This window comes from Ovis canadensis, chromosome 12, assembly GCF_042477335.2.
Source record: "Ovis canadensis isolate MfBH-ARS-UI-01 breed Bighorn chromosome 12, ARS-UI_OviCan_v2, whole genome shotgun sequence".
NCBI classification, from domain to species: domain Eukaryota; kingdom Metazoa; phylum Chordata; class Mammalia; order Artiodactyla; family Bovidae; genus Ovis; species Ovis canadensis.
Genome location: NC_091256.1, coordinates 62633911 through 62656383, shown reverse-complemented (window position 1 = coordinate 62656383; position 22473 = coordinate 62633911). Strand labels below are relative to the sequence as shown.

The following is a 22473-nucleotide window of genomic DNA, read 5'->3' as shown; positions in this document are numbered from 1 at the left end:
ATCCCGTGGTCCTGTTCAGTGGCTCCCATCTGTCCCTGTGGCGGGCAGTGGTGCTCCCCGTGATCCGTCGTTGGCTGACCGTGGGCATAGCACTTCCTCGAAGCCCTGGGTTTCCTGGAGTCCAGGGATCTCCTTTCTCCCTTCGCTTTATGAAACTAGAGACCAGGGCGTTTCAGTAGTGCGCTTTGGACTTTCTCTTGGAAACAGGGCCAAATGTCTCGGCTTGCCTGCCTGCTTCCTCAAAGATGCCTTTCCCCTGCCAAACAGCAGGGAGCCAGGGCCGCACGCAGCGTGAGGGAGAGAGCTCAGTGGCCCCGCTGGCTGGCCCTGGCTCCAGTCACCATCCAGAGACCTTTATAGCAGCAGCGTCTCCTCCTTATTAGGGCAGCCCAGCCATGGGGCTGCAGCCGGTTCCGCAGCTGTGAGCGCCCAGGGCCGGAAGCAGGTCTCGTTCCTGTTGAAATCCAAGCTCTTAGTGCAGGACCTGGCCTGTGTTAGTTCACACATTCAGCAACTGTTGGGCGCCTGCTGTATGCCAGATCCTGTGCTGGGCACAAAGCAGGATGCTCAGGGTTCTTGCCCACACAAGACCCCCTCTGACTCTCCTGTGTTTGCTGGGAAGGATTGTTGACCAGAGGCCCTGTCTCAGTTTCTATGATGACGTAGTAATAGAGGAGGATGGGGGAGGGAGGCTGCAAGATGAAAGGAAAAAGGGCTTTTTTTCTTTCTCAGAACAGCCTTCCACACTCAGTCTACTTCCTGCTTTCTAAACCAGAGTGGGTCAGAGGGCTTAAGAGTTGTATGAGAAAGAATCTCCATCTTCTCTAAATAAACAAATTCCCAGAAGGGCCATGAGCAAGGGTCATGTCGGGCTCAGCCGAGCTCTCCAGGCAGAGGAAATGCTGTCACCGAGCCTGGCGGCTGCCCCACCCCCAAAACCAGCCACCACCTTCTCTCCACCCTCCAGCACGTGTGCACATGCACAGCATTCCTGGTGTTCACTCCCAGGGCAAACATATGCCCTCAAAGAGAGGGAGGCTGGTGTAGAAACAGCCCCAGAAGTGGACCAGCCAAGCAGGCGGAAAGCCGGCTGGAGCCAGGATCAGGGTCTAGTGAGGCCCTCCTCAGCGCAGCACCCCCTTATCTCAGGGCTGAACCTTGGTCCCAGCAGGAACACTGGGGCAGGCCCCTTCTGGCTCCATATTTGTGGAGCTCCTACTGTGCTCGGGCACAGGGCTGAGCTTTGGGAATAGCACGGCCTACATGGGAGACAGGCTCTGTCCATGCGTGCATGCTCAGTTGTATCCGAATCTTTGGAGCCCCATAGGCTGTAAGCCCGCCAGGCTCCTCTGTCCAGGGATTCTCCAGGCAAGAATGCTGCAGTGGGTTGCCATGCCCTCCTCCAGGGAATCATTCAGACCCAGGGGATCAAATCCACACCTCTCACATCTCATGCATTGGCAGGCGGGTTCTTTTCCACTGGCACCACCTGAGAAGCCCCTCCTCACAGGGTTCACATCGTGAAAAAGGAGAGAGGTGATAAACAAGGCAACGTCTAACAAAATGTCCAACGAGGGTGAGCCCTCCAAGGAAGGAAACAGCAGGACTGGGGCTGATTAGCATAGGGGAGGGGGCTCTTTGGGACAAGGCAGTAGGGAGGCCTCTGCAGGAGGAGATGGGGAGCAGAGCCTGAATGAAGTGAAGGAATGAGTGGTAGGGGCCTGGAGGGGATAAGAGACCCCAGAGAGGACTTGCTGGGTCTCTCTAGACCAGCCAAGAGCCCATCCATCCAATTCCCCGTAGCAATATGAGACCACCATCCTTACTACCAGCTAAGCACCGAAAAATGTCCCTCCAGGACTTACCTGGCAGTCCAGTGGTTAAGACTCCATGCGTCCACTGCAGCGGGCATGAGTTTGATCCCTGGTCGGAGAAGAGACTAGACCGAAAAAAAGAACCAAAAAGTCCCCCCTTCAGGAGTGAATTTGATGTGATTGTTCAAAGATGAGAACAGAATGACAAGTGGAAACCCAAATTTAGGAGAATATTAGGAAAAAAGAAAGAAAGAAAACATGGCGAGGAAACATAGAGGGGATCTCTTATTTATAGTGATGCTAAGTCAGTAGGGAAGTTGGAAATCTTCCTAGATGTGACTTTGTATTTGAAGTGAAATATTTAAATTCCTTCTCTGCTGAAGCCCCTTAACAATATTTTCCAGGGTACTAAGTGACAGGGTTTCTGCTCATCCATGAATTGTTCATGTTTCTTCAAATAGAGAGATTCCAATCCCTAATAAAGCCGCTGTCTGCACCTTTCTGGCCACAGGAGCAGTCCTTCAGTGACCTAGGGGCCAAATGCAAAGGGTCCCGACATGAGGAGGTCATTCAACGTCAGAAAAAGGCCTTGTCTGAGCTTCGTGCGCGAATTAAAGAACTTGAGAAGGCTGGCTCCTCAAGTAAGTTCCCTCCTTCCTAGTGGCCCCTTCTGTGCTGAGCCATGGGCCCCAGACCTGAGGGTTCCCTGTGGGGGCTGACCAGGATCACTGTCTTCTATTCTTATCATTTCATAAGTGAAAAGATGTAGTTTTTTTAAAAAAAGAAGAAGAAGATGAGTTTGGGGGTTGGGGGAAGAGAGGCAGACATGATCTCAAAGTTAAGAGCAGGCCTTGATACTAAATAAACAGGATTTCATGAAAAACTTGTAACATTGTCCTTCTTTTTCTTATTTCACTATGGCCCAATGGAAACTTTTGCATAGGCCGATGGTGTTCAAGGATCAACCTTGGGGAACTTCCTAGATAAATACCCTGTTTAGAGGGAATGGGGCTCTCAAGAAACAGAGAGTTGCTGGGTGGAACACTGAGCCAGGCCCTAGAAGCCTGGGTTCAAGGTCCATCCTCCTACCTGTGGCCAAAGGTTCACCCTCAGTGCCTCAGTCGTGTCATGCTGCAGCCTCATATTAGCTGTGTGACCTTGGACAAGTCATTTCACCTCTCTGGACCTCAGATTGTGAGGGTTAGTATTGGCCCATGATAAGCATCCAGTTAATAGTCAGCTGTGACTTCTTTACATCCAGTGACTTCTTCCTGAACCTTTCTTTTGAGTCTAAATTATTTCTTTTTTTAGATCCTAAGGACCACATGGATGAATCATTTCTAGACTTAAAGACTCTCGGGATGGAAAAAAACATCCAGAAAATATTGGATGTAAAACCTGATTTGCCAACTTTCTCACGAGTAGAGAGCCGAGTGGTAATTTGCCTCTGCAGTGACTGACACGTGGTGAGGGTGGGTCTGAGGGCAGATCTGTCCAGGTGCCCTGGTATCACTGGTTCAGGGTCAGATCCTCCCTGTTAGCCTAGCATCTGGATCAGTTGGTCAGTGCCTAGCAGTACCAGTGGTCCAGTGTTTGAACAGAAAGGGGGCTTTCAAATGTGCATAGCAGGATGTATCATCACAGTGATGTTGGGCAGGTTAATCTCTGGGCCCTCCTTTTCATATCATATGTTATATTCTGCAGAAAATATTCAACAAGTTATATAACATTATGCCATGAGTTTGCCTAAAATTTGCTTCTTTCTGTAAACTCAAAAGCCCGAACACAGGAAAGGTAGCAGAAGGGAGCCGTGATGATTAAGAAGACACAACAGTTCTAGAATCAGAGACCTGCCTGTGTCCTAATCCCAGCTCTGCAAACCAAGTGACCTTGGCGGGCTCTTAACCTTTCTGGGACTCCGTTTCCCAGCTGTAAAATTATGATGGAAAAATTAAAGGAGAAAATTATGTAAAGTGCTTATGCCAGTGCCTAGCTCATGGTGAGCACTTAATAGATGATACTTGTGATTATTATCAAATAGCGTTTCAATGGTATTATTCAAGAAAGCCTTCCTTCCTTAGGGGGCTTAGTTTGATTTGCCCAGATTTGCAGAAGTAATTTGATTGTTAGGTAGGAGGTGTTTGATTGGGCATTTGATTGACACATGACAATGGACAGCTCGGGTTAGCGTTAATCAGAGAACCTGCTGGGCATGGTTTGCTGCCACAGCCAGATCCGAACCATCCTTGGGCTGTTGGAAGAAATAATCAAAATCATTCAATCTCATTTATCTAGACATTTGCTAGACATGTGGATCTTCAGAAATGTGTTGCTTTGAGACTTCCCTGGCAGTCCAGTAGTTAAGACTTCACCTTCCAATGCAGGGGGTGCAGTGTTTGAACCTTTTTGGGGGAGCTAGGATCCTACATGCCTCAGGGCTAAAAAAAACATAAAACAGAAGCGATATTATAACAAATTCAATAAAGACTTTTAAAAAACGATCCACATCAAAACAATATTTTAAAAAAAGAATGAGAGAAAGAAACGTGTTGGTTTTCCTGCTAAGAGCAAACCCTCCTCTGAGAGGTGGGGAGCTCAGCTGGATCCCATATCCTGATCCTGCTTCCAAGATTTGCCTTCTCCTTGGCAACAACCCCTCATCCCACCACTGACACCACAGAGCAGGAAACCTCCAAGGCTGGCAACAATTAAAAGGAGGGAAGGAGCAGGAGAAAGAATAGCTGAGTAAAGGCAACAGGACTCTTGTTTTTCTGAAGCTTATCTTCTCAGCCTCAGTGCTACCAATTTTTTGAGCCAGGTAACTCTTTGTTTGGGGGACTATCCTGTGTGTTACTGGGTGTTTAGCAGCATCCTTGGCCTCTACACACTAGATGCCAGTAGCAGTTGTGACAACCGCCAACATGTCCAGGCATTGCTAAATGTCCCAGGTAAAGGGAGAATGCACAGAGTCATCCCCAGTTGAGAACTGCTGGTCTAGAGGGAAGACAGACAGTGATCAAAGAACGGGACTAATGATGTGTCATTTCAAGAAAAGTTATGCTCTTAAGGGATGGGAACAGAGCTGTAAGAAAGCAGTTCACAGAGGAATCAAACTGGAATAAAAAAACAGCTAGAAGGGGGTGACAGAGAGTGAGATGGCTGGATGGCATCATCAAATCAATGGACATGAATCTGAGCAAACTGCAGGAGACAGTGAAGGACAAGCCTGGAGTGCTACAGTCCATGAGGCTGCAGAGTTGGACATGACTTAGCGATTGAAAAACAACTGTCAAGTTATTCTTTAGTAACTTTCCGGTTCTTCGTTTATTCTTTGGGTTATTCTTCTGGATGTAGAAAATCATAATGAATACCAAAAGAGAGTTTTTATTTCTTTTTTTATTTCAGCCTCAAAATGGCCTTTCCACCCCAGGGTCCATCATGGCCACTGATAAATTAGGGAAAACAGATGCAACTGAGGCTCTGGATCTCAGTGAAAAGCTGGTATGTACACCTAGCATCAGTCCCCCTCCTGTCCAAACCTGAAACCCCCTCAGGCAGTGTTAACCACCAGATAGCTTAACTAAACATCAACCCTTCATAGATATTTAGTTGTTATTACAGCTCTGCGAGACCCATCTACTATCCCAGCATGGGTTGGAAATTGCATAGTTGAATTCCTTGGAAAACTGGGTAGCAAGAATAAATGTTTCTATCTGTTGTCATTTTCCCCCTGGTTCTCAAAAAGGCATAGCGTAAATGGATGCAGGGAACATGAAAGTCATATTAAAAGCCCAATTGTACTCCTTTCCAAAGCATATGTTCTCTGTGATTGCAGAAAGTGAATGAAACAGAATTAGACACTTGCCTCCTTATTAAAGGGCTTCCCAGGTGGCTCAGTGGTAAAGAATCCGCCTGCCAGCGCAGGAGATGCAGGTTTGATCTCTGGGTTGGGAAGATCCCCTGGAAGAGGGCATGACAACCCACTCCAGTATTCTTGCCTGGGAAATCCCATGGACAGAGGAGCCTGGCAGGCTACAGTCCATGGGATCACAAAGAGTCAGACACAACTGAGTGACTGAGCACAGCACACACACTCCTCATTAAAGCAGCCACCAGTGGTGGTGGACCAAGCCTCTTACCTGCAAAACGCTTTCTCGTAGTACATGGATATGAGCAAAACACTCGGGAGTCTGATGAACATCAAAGATATGTCAGGTCATGTGTCTATGAAACACCTCTCCCCCAAAGAGAGGGAGAGAGTCAACCAGCTTCGACAAAGAGACCTCGATATGGTGTTCGATAAGATCACCCAACTCAAGAACCGGCTGGAGAGAAAAGAGGAGCTTTTGAGAGGATACGAGAAAGACATTGAACAGCTCAGGTAGGGCCCATGTCCCCACAGAAAGGCCCAGACCTCCATTCTCCAGGCTAAACCTCAGGGCAGCAGCAGACCTCTGGACCAAGACAGGAGGACAGAGGTCTGGGTGTGCAGGGGAGGTGGGATCATGACTCAGGGTCTGATGGAGGCAAGTCCTCTGGGCCAGAAAGCAGCAGTTAAAGTGCGCTATACTCTCTTAAGGAATAAGGTGCACCTTTTATGAATGTGTCTGATATTTCACCATATGTGTGCTTTTCATAATCCCATCTTATTTTCAGTAGTATCAGTTCCCTGACCCTCCCTGGGAAATTGGGAGGGGCTGGCAATATAACCTGTGTCAGCTTCAAGCCACACTTACACAGCCCATGAGCTATTTATTCTGCCCTCTAGTCCTCAAACTTCATTATTCTCTCCCACTTGTAATGAAACCGCTAAGTTAGGCGTACACAGAAGTATCTTGAGAATCTCCCAGGGCAGGGGCATTGCTGGTAAGTGAGAAAGATGAGGGGAAAAGAGACTTTGTCTCTCCCATGTGCTCAGGCAGAGCAAAGTGTCGGTTCAGATGTACCAGTCACAGGTGGCCAAGCTGGAGGATGACATCTACAAAGAGGCCGAAGAGAAGGCGCTGCTCAAGGAGGCCCTGGAGCGCATGGAGCAGCGGCTGCACCAGGAGAAGAGGTTCAACAGGGCGATCAGGCAGCAAAAGGTGAGTGCTGCCTGCTTGGAGCAAAGTCTCTGAGGCTGCCCCTCAGCCCCCTTTGGAAATGGCCAGCTGAGGTCCCAGCGGGATCTAGGCAGTACAGAATGCATTTACTGATGCAAAGGAAAGTGGCAGAATAGCTTTAGCATCAGACAGACCTAAGTTTAGACTGTAGCTCTTGCATTTACTGTGTGACTTCAGGCAGGTTCCTTAACCACTCTGAGACTCAGAGTCTAGCTTGTCTGTATTTTCTTTCTTTCTTTTTAATTTAATTTTTAATTTTATATTGGAGTATAGCTGATTTACAACTTTGTGTTAGTTTCGGGTGCACAGCAAAGTGATTCAGTTATACATATACATATATCCATTCTTTTTCAGATTCTTTTCCCAGATAGGTTATTATAGAATATTGAGTAGCATTCCCTGTGCTTTACATGGGTCTTTGTTGATTATCTGTTTTATATATGGTGGTATGTATGTGTTAATTCCAAAGGCCTAATTCATCCCCCCTCCACCTTTCCCCTTTGATAACCATAAGTTTGTTTTCAAACTGTGAGTCTGTTTCTGTTTTATGAATAAGCTCACTTGTATCCGTTTTTTAGACTCCACATATGAGTGATATCATATGATGCTTCCCTTCCTCTGTCTGCCTGACTTCACTTAGTATGATTCTCTCTAGGCCCGTCCATGTTGCTGCAGATGGCGTGATTTCCCCCTTTTTACAGCTAACATTCCATTGTGTACATGGATCATATCTTCTTTATCCGTTCCTCTGTCGGCGGACATTTAGGCTGCTTCCATGTCTTGACTGCTATAAACGGTGCCCTCTGAGACTCACCATCTAGCTTGTCTGTATTTTTTTTAACTTTTGATAATTCATGTATTTTACCTTGTTCTTTCTATTCAGATAACTATTTTTCTGCCAGTTTTATTGAGATGTAATTGACACGGTATTGAGTTTAAGGTGTACGGCATAATGACATGACTTCCATGCCACATGAAGTAATTGCCACAATAAGCTCAGCGAACATCCTGAATTTTTTAAAGTGGTGTCTATTGTTCTTACTTTCATTGTTCTGGCAGGTGCAAGGGACACACAGATGAATAAGTTCTCTGAGAATAAATATTTTCAATTTGCTATTCTGAGTACACAGAGAATAGTAGACACCCAATAAATATTTGGTACATGGATGGATGGATGGAAGGACAAGTGGATGGATGGATGGATGCATGGATGGTTGGATGGGTGGATGGGTGGACACCAGATCAGTGGATCAGTAGGTGTTCAGGTAGATGAATGATCAGGTGGATAGAGATAGATGAATGTCCTTGAAGGACATATTTTTCAGTGCAGAACATACAGGTAAAGAGCTGATTTCAGGCTGACTTAGTGGGTAAGGGTTCTGTTCAGATCCAGAGAAGGGCACTTGGCTCAGTCTAGAGCATTCAGGGAGTGTTTTCCAAGTGCTGACATTTGTTATGAATTGCAAAGGAGAGTTGGAGTTTGTCCACCAAAGGGATGGATGTGCATTCGAGGCTGTGGGAGCCACAGAGGAGAGGCATGGGGATGAGGGATTTGCTTCCTGGCATGAACTTGGTGAGGCATTGACTTGAGAGACCAAGACTGACACTCAGGCTGGTGATCCAGCTAAGAGGCCACCTCCTCCCCTCATCCTGCTATCTCATCTATCACATGACACAAGACTCAGTGGGGTCAAACCCCCCTGCTTACTGTGTGACCTTGTGCAAATCAGTCCCCCTCTCTGAGCCTCACTTGCCTCATCAGTGAATGGGAGCTAAGAGCACCTGCCTTGCAGGATTGTTGTGAGGATTGAATACAACACAGGTAACCCTTCCTATCCAAGCTCTCACCGTCTAAACTCAGGACCAAACGGTTTCCGATGCCCAGATACACCTGTCCAGGCTCTGAAGCATGCAGCTCAGAACCTGGGACTCGGCAGGTGGATGAGGCTGTCTTCCCTGTGGCCAGCTGACTGTGCAGGTGGTCTCTGAAGTGAGCGCTGCCCCAGACCCAGTAGAGTCTGCTGCCAGAAGTCCCCACACACATCGAGACAGGCTTGGGCAGCAGCTGGATACCAGCTCCAGAAGCTCGCTGTAGCCCTGTGCCTGCACCGCAGTCAGTAGTGGGGTCTCTGGTCCTCTTGGCAGTTAACACCCGTGACCGTCCACTCCTGTTGTCAGCAGCATGTCACTAGCCCCACTGGGCACTGGCACAGTGACTCCTAAATAGATCAGACTCTCCCTGGCCCTTCACTCTCACCTAAGGTCGAGCCGATCTCCAGGCAGGCTGGATCAGGCAAACGGAAAATTACTATAGCCCCCATCTCTTCATGATGTCTGCAGGCATTGGGCTCCACTCATGCTATGCAGCCATGATCAGGGTTATTAATGCCTCTTGTGGCCCTGCCTGGTTGTCATGATGATCCTCATTTTACAGATGAGGAAACTGAGGCTCAATGAATTAAAAAAAGAGACTTGTCCAAGTTCATAGAGTAGCTGGTAGTTCACAGAGTCTTGTTAGTCAGTCATGTCTGACTGTTTGCAACCCCATGGGCTATAGCCTGCCAGGCTGCTTAGCCCTTGGGATTTCCTAGGCAAGAATACTGGAGTAGATTGCCATTTCCTTCTCCAGGGGGTCTTCCTGACTCAGGGATCGAACCCAGGTCTCCTGCATTGCAGGCAGATTCTTTACTGTCTGAGCTACCAAGGAAGTCCCAAGTAGAGCCTTTACCTAGCCCCAGATCTCTCTAGTCCTAGGTCCTGCGTTCTTTGCAGGTCTGGCCCCCAGTTGCCTTCTTGTACATGTTAGTCTTTCTAACTTGGAGCTGTGTATTTTTGCATGCATGCTTGTGTGTATGCCTGTGAGTATGTGCTGTGTGTTTGTATGTGTGTGTATTTGTGAGTGCGTTGCCTACATGAGCTCTAAGGAGGCCAGGCCTTAGAAGGTCATAGAAGGATGTCTTTCTCAACCAAGAGGTGATGGTCAGATGAATTCCTTGCAGACGGCTGTCCTCCATTCTGCAAACTTTCCAGGAGGAGGTTTCCAGACAGCAGGCTCTCTGGCTTGTAGCCCCAGAAATGAAAGTGCCTGCTGTCCTGCTCTGAAGGAGCCCGGATGTGGTGTTTCTAGTGCTCACCGTTCTGAATTAAACATCACAGACCTCAGTCTGCGTGTGTCATGGGGCTGCCTCAGGCAGAGGACAGTTTCCTTTCACACCAAGCAATGCCAGGGAGAGCTGGGCCACTGACAGAGTTCTGACTTTCCCTTTGATGTGCCCTCTGGAGAGCTCACCCCTCCCTAAGGCATCCCCCAAGCCCCAGGGTTTGGCAGGCGAGGCCCCAAAGCAGAGACACCAGACCACAGAATGGGAGAGCAAAGGACCCAAAAAAGCCCATTGTCATGTACTGAAAACCTGAGGATTTACATAATCAGGCTTCACATGCATTATTCATGGGCTGCCTCATTCATACACAATGCAGGGGACGTGCCAGCCTGTTTGGCGCTAGATATCCTTCAGCAGAGAAGGGTCTGAAATGGCCAAGCTGAACCTGTGTCAGGGTCCCCAGAAGAGCTAGAGCTAGGAGCTTTCAAATTCGTGAAATTCTCAATAGGAAGAAAGATGTACATGAACTACAACCACAATCATGGCGCCGCCAATGATATCATTTACTGAGCACTTTAAGTATCATTTACTTTACTTTATCATTTACCAAGGGGCAGGCACCTGCTCCACACCATACAGGCTTAATCTCTCCCATCAAGCCCGCAAGGGAAGCTGGTGAGCATCAGCCCACTGGAGAGAGGGGAGGGCTGAGTTGACAGAGGGTACCACTCCCTGGCTGCTCAGCTGCAGAAACAGGATTCCCTCCCACCTGCTGCCCTCTCCAGCCCACATTCACTTTCCCACATCCCTTCCTTCTGCGTCTCCCTTACCCAGGTGCCTGCCTCCTATTTTTCTCACCATTGCTCCCAGAGTATTCACTCCAGGACTCAGGTTTGCATTTGAGGCTTCTTATTACTATGTCATCAGAAATCCCTGTTTATCAGGAAGAAAAAATAATAACCTTTACAGTTTTGCTGGATTCTAAAGGACACGTGTATACATTTGTCTTGGCATCAGTTCCTTCCAGGGAGTATGTCTTCATTGTTTTTAAGTGGAAATTAACAGAAAATAGAATTCGTCTTTCCTAAGTTTTACACCTAGTATTTCCACAAGGAGCCTTACTTTTTAGCCTCCTATACGAAACTTTGAAAGTGTTCACCCTGTTCATTGAGCTCGCAGGGTTGAAGCACTGAGAGATGAAATTAACACATCTGAAGCTTCAGAATCCACGCCCCCACCCCCACCCCTCAAAATGTAGTTTGTTGTCTTAAATGTTTGACCATCTCTTCACTAAGCAGCACCTTCCAGAATCAAAAGTCGTTATTTCCACACTAATACCTCTGGCCATGAACGTGAGACTTGATATGAAAGGCTGGGCATTCACAGAGAACCCGGTGGTCATCACCAGGGGCTCTGGAAGGAGCTGAGTCTGTGGCTCTCTCCACGTGGCAGAGAGAAGGGACCCTGGACCAGGCTGAGCTCACGCTAATCCACGTCCAAGTCACTCGAGAAGCCCGCAGTGTCTCTCAGAGGCGGGAGGTGGAGTCAAACAAACAGCAGTCCAGCCCCGCCCCTGCCCCTAGAGACCCTTGAGTAGGTGGCTTGACCTCTGTGTCTCACGTTCCTCAACCAAAACAACCAAAGATGGTAACAAGAGGCCCGCTCCGTGGGGCAGCGGGAGGGTTAAATGGCAAAATGCCCGCAGTGCCTGGCACACGGCAAGCCCCTTTTCTAAGGGGAAGAATAGACAGCGCATGGATGGGTGGGGATTCCTGCGTTTCTTTCAGGGAGCTTCCTGCCAGCTGACGCCGTCCCTGGCCCTCCCAAAGCCGGCTGCTCCTGTGACGCTCTTTTCTCCTCGGTGAATACCACTCGGGTCACAGCCAAGAAAGGACCCAGATACCTTTTGTGAATGGCCTAATGCTGGGGTTTTTCAATAGGAAAATTTTAAATGCACAGAAGTAGCCATTTGAAAAGCACGCAAACCCTTTTACTTAGGGCTTGAAGTCTAAGAAAGGCTGAAGGGCACCGGCTGCTTCTGGCAGAAATCCGTTCAGCTCGCCTGCCAATCAAATCTCCAGCCAATGAAGTCCTGCCTAGGGGGCATGGCCACCACTTTGCCTGTGGCCTCAGCCCAGCGAGCGTGTGTGATTAAGTCACTCAGTCGGGTCCCATTCTTTGCGACCCCACGGACTGTTGGCCTGTCAGGCTCCTCCGTCCATGGGATTAGCCTGGCAAGAATACTGGAGTGGGTTGCATTTTTTTCCTTCAGGGGAATCTTCCTGACCCAGGGGTCGAACCAGCGGCTCTTGCATTGGCAGGTAGATTATTTACCGCTCCGCCATCTGGGAAGCCCCCTCAGCCAGGCAGGAGCGCCCTAAAGTTCCTTCTGCTTAATTAGCTCCGTCCCTTGTTTTTAAGATGAGAATAAAAATGGCACCTAACTCAATAGCCTTGGATGAAATGAGAGGTTGCATACAAAACCCTTAGTACATGGGACCACATAGGATACATGATCACCTGCCATCATGGTTATCCTCACTCTTCTATTTAACTCAAAATTTCCAGGATTTCCTTGGGCCCACGTATTCTCAAGATCCAGGTTTCCTCAGCATCACTTGCGTGTTTTTAGCCAACAAGTAGGAATTGGTAGATGTTGTGTAGGAGGAGCGTGTGATGGGAGGGGCTTGTGGATGGTACTCTCCTGCCCATGATGATGAAGTAGGGCAATGTGGCTAGGCTGGTGCAGCATACAGACAGAAGATGGCTAAAGAAAAAGACCCTCACTTGCCCCCTTCTGCCCACCAATCCCAGTGAATCCCAGCGCCTCCTAGCAACCTCAGAGGTGTGTCCCCGAATGGAACAAGTGGGGACACCCTGAACACTGTCTTGCTCACCTGATATTTTCACTTAGGAACGTTTAGAGGACCTGGAACAGAGAAACGCCAAAGAGTCAGCAGCTTGCAACTGTTCCTTCAAAGAGAAAGAGAGGCAGGTATAGAGACCTTTTCTGATCTTGGCAGCGAGACACAAAGTAGATACCTTATTTTCAAAAGGCAAGAGCTTGTGGGGTGCAAATGCCAGCGTGGGCAGCCCAGAAAACATTCCACCCTCCTCCACTCCCTTCCCCTCCCCCACCCCAGCCCCTGCCCCAGCCCCTTCTCCTGCCTGCAACCTGCACAAGGGACCTGAGAGACCCAGGATCTGGAAGTGAGAGAAGGCAGAAGGGCAGCGCAACCATCCTGGGTGCCAAATGATTTGGGGACATAGAGACGAAACCATAAGAAAAGAAGAAGGTAGGAGTGGGGAATCCCAGAAACCTCTGCCCTAAGGATGAAGTACAGTAGGTGGAAGGAGGGGGGGATGGTGCCAAAGATAAGGATGAAGGTGCCTGTTATAACACCCCCTCGCCTGCCAAAGGGGAGCCCGATTAGACCGTGGGCTTTCTGGTAGCCAATGGGAAATAAAAAACCCAGCATGGTCCAGAGTTCACTGTGTACATGAGATATGATGAGTGTGATGCTCAGAAGTGTTCCTAGAACAAAGACAAATTCTGGATTCTTCTCCAGAGAGGACACTGTGTGGTGTGATGAGCAACACCCCTAAGAATAGCAGTGCAGTGCTAGCTGGGTCATGGCTGTGCACAGATCTTGAGACAGACTGATGACATCATACCCCAGTGAGTCCAGGCAAAGCATGTGCACACGGGCCAGGCTCTGCCCTTCAGTGCCCAGCCATCCACTGATTGGACTTAACCCAAAAAGGTATTTCAGAGCAGTGTTCAAACTGGGGTTCCCTGGAGCCCTTGGGTGCCATGGGAAGGGGATGCCTCTCAACACACACACCTTTCTCCCACCAGAGAAGCTCTCCACTGTCTGTTTTAAACCCCAAGTTCCTCTTGGAATTTTGCTTGGATAAAAGGTTTAGGGAAAAAAGGTGGGGGTGGAATGGGAAGGAAGGAGGTTGTCGGTTTAATACCACTGCTTCATAATATCTGGAAATTTGGATCGTGACTGCCTCAACTGAGTTTGTGATAGAGTGGCTTTCATTCCTTCTCCATGAAAAATGCTTGGAGGACAACTATCTGTTCAATATGGGTGCATAAGCCTTCATGGACAGTGCTCTGAGGGGAGAGTTAGTGTCCTTCAGGGAGAATGGAAGAGACTTACTAGTACCTATGACCTGTCCCAAAAGATGGCCTTACTTGCTCCATGAATTTTATGAATGCCCAGTAGCATTGCCAGATTTGAGGGGGGCGGGGGGCAAAACAGCATGCCCAGGATGTGTTAAGTTTTAGTTGCAGATAAACAACAAACAGTTATTAAGTATAAGTATGTTCCAAATATTGCACGGTGGCATACTCATAGTAAAAAGTATTTTGGTTTCATTCTGAGATTCAGATTGAACTGGGAATCCTGTATTTTATCTGACAACCCCTCCAGCACTTACTGAGCACCAACTAGACAGCAGGCGGGGAGGTTCTGAAGCAGGTGTCGCAAGATGGCAGCCCACAGACATATTTCATTTGACTCATGGGATTTTTCTGGGCACATTTCAAAGTAGGGCAGTTTAACAGAATACTCCAGATTTCCAGCTTCTCTGGGAAACTTGCAAGATCTGGGGATACTAGGCCCACAGTCCCACAAGCCACCATCACACGCCTCTGTCTTCCAGGCCCCTTAGCGCTGGACTCATGGACTTGCTGCCACCCCTCCCCGGGCTCACCTCACCCATTTCCTTTACTTTCCTGGGCCCTTTAGGAATCAGGTTGGTGACCCCAGCTGATGCTCAGGGCTCTCTGAGAAAGGCCCCTTCCTGACACCCCTACACGTTCACCTGCAGGATGTAGGTCTGCAAGGGGGACCCCAGTTCCCTCTCCCTTTGGTGTCTCCAATGTCTCGGGGATGCTCTTTCTTTGAAGAACTGTCCCTGAGGTGAACAGTCTTGAGCAGATCAGGACAGCAATAGTTATCAAACCCCAGGGGAGTGGCAAGCTCCAGATTCTCGGTGATGGCTTCCCAATAGGCCCCCAGAGTCCCTGCCAGGGACGTTAACCCCTGGGCCTTTTGTCATGCCTAGGCCATTGGGTGGAAACCACTGCACACGTACAGCCTCTTCTAGTGACCTGGAAGGCTGTGCTTCCCCCTAAAGCAGATCTGCCCTCCAGGGAGAATATAGCATCCTTCATAGCCTTCTTGGTTGACCCACCTCCTTCTCTACTGGAATCTGGAACAGAGATCTCTAAGAGGTTCAGCGGGACAGTGTAGCATTGCCCCAAAGCCACATCCCATTCTACAGACACTCCCCCCTACCGCCATCCTTATCTCTTCCCTCCTCTGCAAACCCTCATCCTCATGTCCTCACCTAGGAAGGCTCAACATTTCACCCAAATGGGTAGCATCTGAAACTTGAGAAAAACCTGTTTTTCTTTGATGCAAAAGACAAAGCAGAGCATAAGCTAAAATTTGTCAATATTCTTTCTGTGTTAAAGAGACGAATGTTTGTAGAGGCGGTGAAGAACAAGATGCAGAACTCAAATTTCCAGGTGAGCCAGGAGAGGAGAGAAGAGAGAAAACCATAGAACATCAGCAGGAAGCCCAGTCGACAGAGACACTATCTATCGTGTACTGAGCATTTAGCATGTGCCCTGCACGCAGAGCTAAGCACCCGACCTGCAGTATCTCATTCAAGCTTCACAACAACCCTGTGGGGATAGGTTTTGTTATTGCACCCAATTCTCAGATGAGGTGTCTGAGGCTTAGAGACCATTTGTCCAGAGCCACACTGCTAAGTAGGAGACATCTGACACCCAGGTGAGAGTGCTGGCTTTTCTTCCTCGAGGTTATAAACTTCCAGGTAATAAACCTGATAACACTTCCGATGGCATTTCTCTTTAATTTCACAGAAGCATCCTCTAAAATTCTTTTAAAAGTTGAGAATTAAGACTTTGAAATCTTGAGCATGTTGAAACATTGCCATTGACAGATCAGCCCTGGAACTGGAATTAAGCCAATCCGCGTTCCCACTTTGCAGAAAGTAGAGGCGAGCTCTCAGGGAGCTTGAAAGCTGAACACATTTTGGTTGAATAAGAGAGAAGAAACATATTCAAGTTTGATAAAAGGCCACAGTCATTCTGAAGCAACCAAATTATCATTGGTAGAAGAAACAAAGATATTCTAGGTGAGGGACATATTTGGAAAACGGAAGCTTCTTCTCAACCAGCATCCTTGTTCTAAGGCCAGAAGATGGTTACTGTCCCAGAGCAGGACATTAAAATGACAGAGAGCGTCCTGGGGGCCCCTATGGATCTCAGACCTTTGCCACCCTGCAAAGTGGAAATTTTGGGAAATTTATTACTTATTCATTCACGTATACGACTGAAGCAGAGGAGGAAGAAAGAGCCCTAAGCTAGGTTTTGTCTAAGGACCACCTGGGGATGTAAAATGACAGAGGGGATATTGACATGGGTCCCAGATGTTGTGAGAACACTGTGCTTCTCTGAGATATAAGACCCCCTGGCATTTCATGCTGCCTTTGGCTTTAACAGAGTAGGGGCAAATGGTGCTTTGACTGAGAGCAAAGAGCTAGCTTCCCATTTTCCTTGCACTCCAGTCCCAGCTTAGAAGTTGGTATCTGAGATCTCCTTGGTACAGAAAGGTTTCCTCCAGGTTCCCTACCAAGTGTAGCTTGGGCGACTCCTTCCTCCAGAGTGGACCTGGAGTCCTTCAGGGGATGGAGTCACCAGGACCACATTGATAAAGATAGGACGTATAAAGTTTGCTCTCTCAGTCTCACATAAGAGACTCCCAGAGAGTCTCAGCCTTTCTCATAACAGAGTCTCCATCTCTGGGACACTTCAGAACTAGCACATTATTCCTTTTTAAGATCCTAGGGGATTCATATCGATTTTATTTTTCCTCTGCAGCTAACAGTCTTCTATAATTATCAATTGTATGCTAAAGGGAAAAGTCTTCTAGTTAATAAATTGAATACCTAGTCTAGGCCACATACTGTGCTAGGAACTGGGGACAGAAAAATGAACAAAAAGATACTACCCCAGCCTTCATTCATTCAACGAATATTTGTTGAGAGGCCTGTGATATGGCGGGTAATATTCAGGTGTCAGGATTCAATCCCATTCTCAGTGGCAGCAATATCACCCCTGAGAGGGCAAAACTCTACTTTTTTAATGTATAAAGCACAGAAATACACACAGTGCTATCTGTAATAATCAAATTTCACGGAGGTGAGAACTTCCCACCTCAGCGTAAAGAATCCACCTGCAATGCAGGAGATGCAGATTTGATCCCTGGGCTGGGGAGATCCCTTTAGAAGGAAATGGCAACCCACTCCAATGTTCTTGCCTGGGAAACTCCATGGACAGAGGAGCCTGGTGGGCTACAGTCCATGGGATCTCAAAAGAGTTGGACACGACTTAGAGGCTAAACAACAACAAAAGTGATTAGGGGAAATTGTCTGAGAAGGCTTCTTAAGGAAAAGGACGATAATGAAAAAAAGAAGAAGAAACGCCAGGTTAGAACAATGAAGAAACATGTAAAACTCCCAGTCTTTCATGGCTTTTTATTCTGGGGCAAATAAATAAACAAATATTGGGTTGGATAAAAAGTTAATTTAGGTTTTACCATTAAAATGTTATGGAAAAACCCAGATGAACTTTTTGGCCAGTGCAGCACTTTCTGAGTTGTTCCTGAGTTCAGGAACACTTTTCACAGGGACCTCTCCATCCTCCTCCCCAGGCCAAGGACCAGGAGAGGCCTCCATGAAGTAGGGATGTTTAAAACCAAGACCTGAGGTGGTGTGGGAATGAACTGGAATCTTTGTGCCCAGATCTGCCACTCCAGTATGCCCTGAGTATTAACTGGAATTATCCCAGTTAATTTCCAAATTTCCAATTTATTTTTTTAAATTAATTAATTTATTTTTTACTTTACAATTTTGTAGCGGTTTTGCCATACATTGACATGAGTCTGCCATGGGTGTACATGTGTTCCCCATCCTGAACCCCCCTCCCATTACACTGTTGGTGGGAATGCAAACTAGTACAGCCACTATGGAGAACAGTGTGGAGATTCCTTAAAAAACTGGAAATAGAACTGCCAAATTTCCAATTTAAATGTCCTTATTTAAATGACAGGCTCCTATCCTGACCTTGTTCTTCTAAGGGTGAGCTGGGAATGCGATTCCAAACACACAGGATGAATGCTTATTGCTGTGGGAGGTCCCTGGCTAGGGACAGACCCAGCCAGGCTTCCCCCACCCCTCAGGCCCACACTTGAATTTTCACATTTCCCATTCTTCACCCCTTCCTTTTCCCGGTTCAGCCATCCCCTCTGCCTTTTGCCGTCCCCGACCTCATCACTCAAAAAAGTTGACCAAAGCTTGCTCTGTGGTGCTTCCCACCTCAAGCTCATGGCAGACCTGGGACTTGGGGGACCCTGGGACTAAGGAATCTTCATTTTTAACAAACACCCAGACTCTTGCTCTGACAGCCAGCCCCACACCAGGTCAGGGCACTGGCCCTGGGGACCCATCCAATTTTATTGAAAATCAAACTAAAAAGGATACAAAGGAAAACTGGTTTAGAGGCAAAAGATTCTCAAACATTTGTTGTCTGTTTTCCTTTTATCTGGGCATTCCCACCAATATTTACTTTGTGGGCTAGTGTAGAGATGTTAGCCTACCTCACCCTGAAATGTTTTCCTGCAATGATTTTGAAAGCAATCTCAAAGCACATTTCAAGGCTCCTGGCACCCACTGGCATAGGTCAGGCATAGAATGTGATTTTTAAGCCTGTCTTAAAATGAAAAGAGTTACAGAGATGGTCCTACCAGCCCCTTCCATTTAAATCCACCCAGAACCTCCTCTCAACCCCTGAGGAAGACAGGACATTCTGACCCCTATCTGACAGATGAAGAGACCAAGGATCACGCTTTCAGAGGCAGAGCTGAAACTTGACTACCTGTAGGCCTGCAGGCCCTTTCCCAGGAGCGTGAGTTGGAGTCAAAAACTTGCAGGAAGTAGGGCTGGTGATGTGAAGACTGTTGGAAAGAAACTTGCAAGTTACAGTCGTATCTACAATGTAAACAGAACCGTGCTAGAGAGAGATTATTGGGTTGCAATGAATAGAAACCTATTCAGAAAGAGGGAGGGGCCTTTTATAAGGATGTAAGAGTAAGTGCCTCATAAATACTGAGAGCTGAGAGAGAGCCTGGCCTCAAAAGAGGACTGGTAGGCCATCATCTCCCAAGCATCATCTGTCTTACACACAAACACACGGAGAGAGCTCATATCACCTCTCTGTGCCTAAATCTCCCCTGATCGCGTCTATCTCTGGTCATGTGATAAAAAGGGATGACCTCACAGTCCCCCAGTTCAAAGAACCAGCTCAGATAGTATGTAGCATCATAGAGTCCATAATCCTAAATCCTAGGAGTGACCATCTGAAAAGCCGAGCCTGTGCCGCAGTGCCCGATCAGCTAAGACCAGGGACAGAGTCATACTCATGACTGCCCCAAGCCAGGGACAGTGCTTAGAATAGGGTTAGACAGATTCCCCTTGAATATCCTACATTTTCTCCTCCTAAGACATCAGAGACATAAGACATTCAGCTTATGTCTTAGTAACAGCTGTCTTAGTAACAACTTTCGAGAGAAAGTCCATCCCAATGAATGTGCCCATAATCAGAAACTCCTGGTTTCAAAAACAAAAAAAAAAAAAAAAGAAAGAAAATATAAGAAGAGAAAGCATTCTCTTTATATCTGGAAGGGAGTACACTGGAATGTCAATAAGGTTACCTGTGGGTAGTGTGAGAATAGTGGATTATTTTAGCTTCTTTTTGCACACATCTATGTCTGTATATAATTTCTTTCTTACGAATACTTAATTTTGAGTTAAAAAGCCCATTTGAGTGGTATATTTGGGGATCTCCTTACAACTGTCAAGTTTGTGCATTTGTTGCTCTTGTTGAAGGTTGGAGCCAGAAAAGCCACTGCAAAGATGGACCAAGAAAGAGAGATGCTAAAGAGAGAGATATCCAGCAAGTCCAGCCAGAACCTTCTGTTTTCTAAGCCTGGTGGAAGGAACTAGAAACATCATCCCACCGAGTCTCGCGAGATCCTCCTCCATAAGTCAGAGAGGCTCTTCTGCACCAAATCACAAAGACACTTTTTTAGGACTTAAAAGATTTTTACCCTATGTGTTGCTTCCTAGACTGGTATTTTGCACAGTGTGTGGGGAGAGGGGCTCTTTTCACAGCTATCTACAAATGTAAATGCACTTGGGCATATGAAGAATTAGTTCAAAATTCCGACTCCTAGGCCCAGTAGATAAACTTATGTGTCTGGGTTGTGACGTACCCAAATGTCACACCCCCACAGAGCTCCAAGAAACCCACAGTTGAGAAAACCCAGAGCATGTTACTGGGGCCACAGGACAGAAAGGTAACCTCAGGGGCTGCTCGGGCCACAGTATAGTGCATTTATATATGAATTTCTTATAATAAATTTGAACACCAACCTGTTTTTATCACTTCCATAACAATGAGTCAGATGTATATGGCACTCTGTAGTTTTCAAAACCCATCTCATCTAATCTTCCTCCAAGCCCTGGGAGGTAAATAGTATTATATTCCCCATTTTACAAATGAGGAAGCTGAGGTCCAGAGAAGTTAAATGGCCCATCTAAAGTCACACAGGTAAGAAATCAAGGGTTGGGTCTGGAACCCAGGTATTTAACTCCCATCTCACACTGCCCATTCTGTCACAGCAGGATAAGCCCAGTAGTTCAAGTCCCGGGCCATCAGGACAGACCAAGAACCCAGTCACCAAAGGGCACACACTGTCCAGGTGGACACACTCTTTCCATGGTATTTGGAGAGACTTTCATTTTTGCCCTCTCTGCAGCCATCTGTCCTCTCCCTGCCTTTCTTATATGGCCAAGACTACCAAATAAAATGGGAGGAACAGCAGAAATCATGAATATCACTAATTTTTTTAATTTTAAAAAGCCACAGTGAAAATATTTTTATATTTAAAAAACAAATGCATTCTTTATACTGATTAAAACTAGAAGGAAATAGGAAAAATTATTTATGTAATATTCCACTAAAGGTACATCTTACACAGTGAGAAGGTACATCTTACACATGACCTTAAAAATAATCTTGAAGGGAATTCCCTGGTGATCCAGTGTTTAAGGCTCCATGCTTTCAAGGCAGGGGGTGCAGGTTCAGTCCCTGATCAGGGAACTAAGATCCCACATGCCTCATGGTGGTGCAGCCAAAATAAATAAATTTTTTAAAAAGAGTTTTAAATTATTTAAAAAAAAATAATAGTAATCTTGAAAACCCCAGTTTTCCATAAAAATATGATATTACTTTCAATGGCACCCCACTCCAGTACTCTTGCCTGGAGAATCCCGTGGACAGAGGAGCCTGGTAGGCTGCAGTCCATGGGGTCGCTAGAGTCAGACACGACTGAGCGACTTCACTTTCACTTTTCACTTTCATGCACTGGAGAAGGAAAAGGCAACCCACTCCAATGTTCTTGCCTGGAAAATCCCAGGGATGGTGGAGGCTGGTCGGCTGCCATCTACGGGCTCGCACAGAGTCGGACACGACTGAAGCGACTTAGCAGCAGCAGCAGCAGCAGCATACTGTACCACATCCCCAAAATTCAAAAAGCAGTCTCCAGCACCAGAAAAGATCACTGGATTAGACAGTAGTTAAGAAGCTGGCTAATGTTTGGAAGCCAAATTGTGTGGTGGTGGGGGGGATACTTAATTTGGTTGAACATGAATATTTGAATTTGCAGAAGTCAAATGTGATGCCTCTGTGACTCCACTGTATTTTAGGTCTCTCAAAGGACATGTTAATTTTTATCACATCAACTTTGCAACCCACGATGGTGACTTCCTTTCTTCACTCCTTGAACTAGATGGTTCTTTGGGTATCACCTCAGCCACATACCCCTTTCTCAGAGAATGCACACTGCCCCCCCAATCACGTTTACCCTAGTTAATGCTGCTCTCTTGGCCACAGCTGGTTGGCTGAGCAGTAGATAGTCTACCCAAGCCAGACCAATCAGGTTTCACTTCTAACCCAAGCTGAGCCAATCAGTACCTCCACCCTTGGTATTGGAAGTAGGGCACAGGATCACCACACAGGTTAGTAGTGGTATGGAGCTGAGGTCTTGATGCAGTTCCCAGCTGGTGTGGCCATTTCTTCCACTGTGTTTGGAGAAACAAAGCCAGTCTAAAATGAGACAGCCGGGATAGATAAACAAGTAGAGACAAGAAACCAAGACCACCAGAGAGACAGTGCAGTGGACACTACAAGTCCCTTAGTCATCGCCCCTCTACTGTATAAGCTGAAGGTTAAGCACCTTCATTTCCCAGTTTCCCTTGCAGCTAGACCCAGCCATGTTGCTCAATTCTGGC

General features: G+C 47.1%; 1 protein-coding gene across 8 annotated transcripts in view; it reads left to right on the top strand.

The window, feature by feature from the left end:
- FHAD1 (forkhead associated phosphopeptide binding domain 1) overlaps positions 1–21008 on the top strand; it is a 163845-nt gene extending 142837 nt beyond the window's left edge. For 4 of the 8 annotated variants that reach the window (XM_069545933.1, XM_069545930.1, XM_069545931.1 and 1 more), the window contains 8 exons: positions 2326–2455; positions 3126–3250; positions 5220–5315; positions 5975–6195; positions 6733–6898; positions 12932–13012; positions 15509–15562; positions 20008–21008. In XM_069545933.1, the coding sequence (XP_069402034.1) occupies positions 2326–2455; positions 3126–3250; positions 5220–5315; positions 5975–6195; positions 6733–6898; positions 12932–13012; positions 15509–15562; positions 20008–20124 (990 nt within the window). In that variant the 3' untranslated portion in view covers positions 20125–21008. Of the gene's footprint in view, positions 1–2325; positions 2456–3125; positions 3287–5219; positions 5316–5974; positions 6196–6732; positions 6899–12931; positions 13013–15508; positions 15563–20007 lie in introns of those variants that run through there. The other 4 variants (XM_069545935.1, XM_069545932.1, XM_069545929.1 and 1 more) reach the window with 3 other exon arrangements.
- Positions 21009–22473: the final 1465 nt, after the last annotated feature.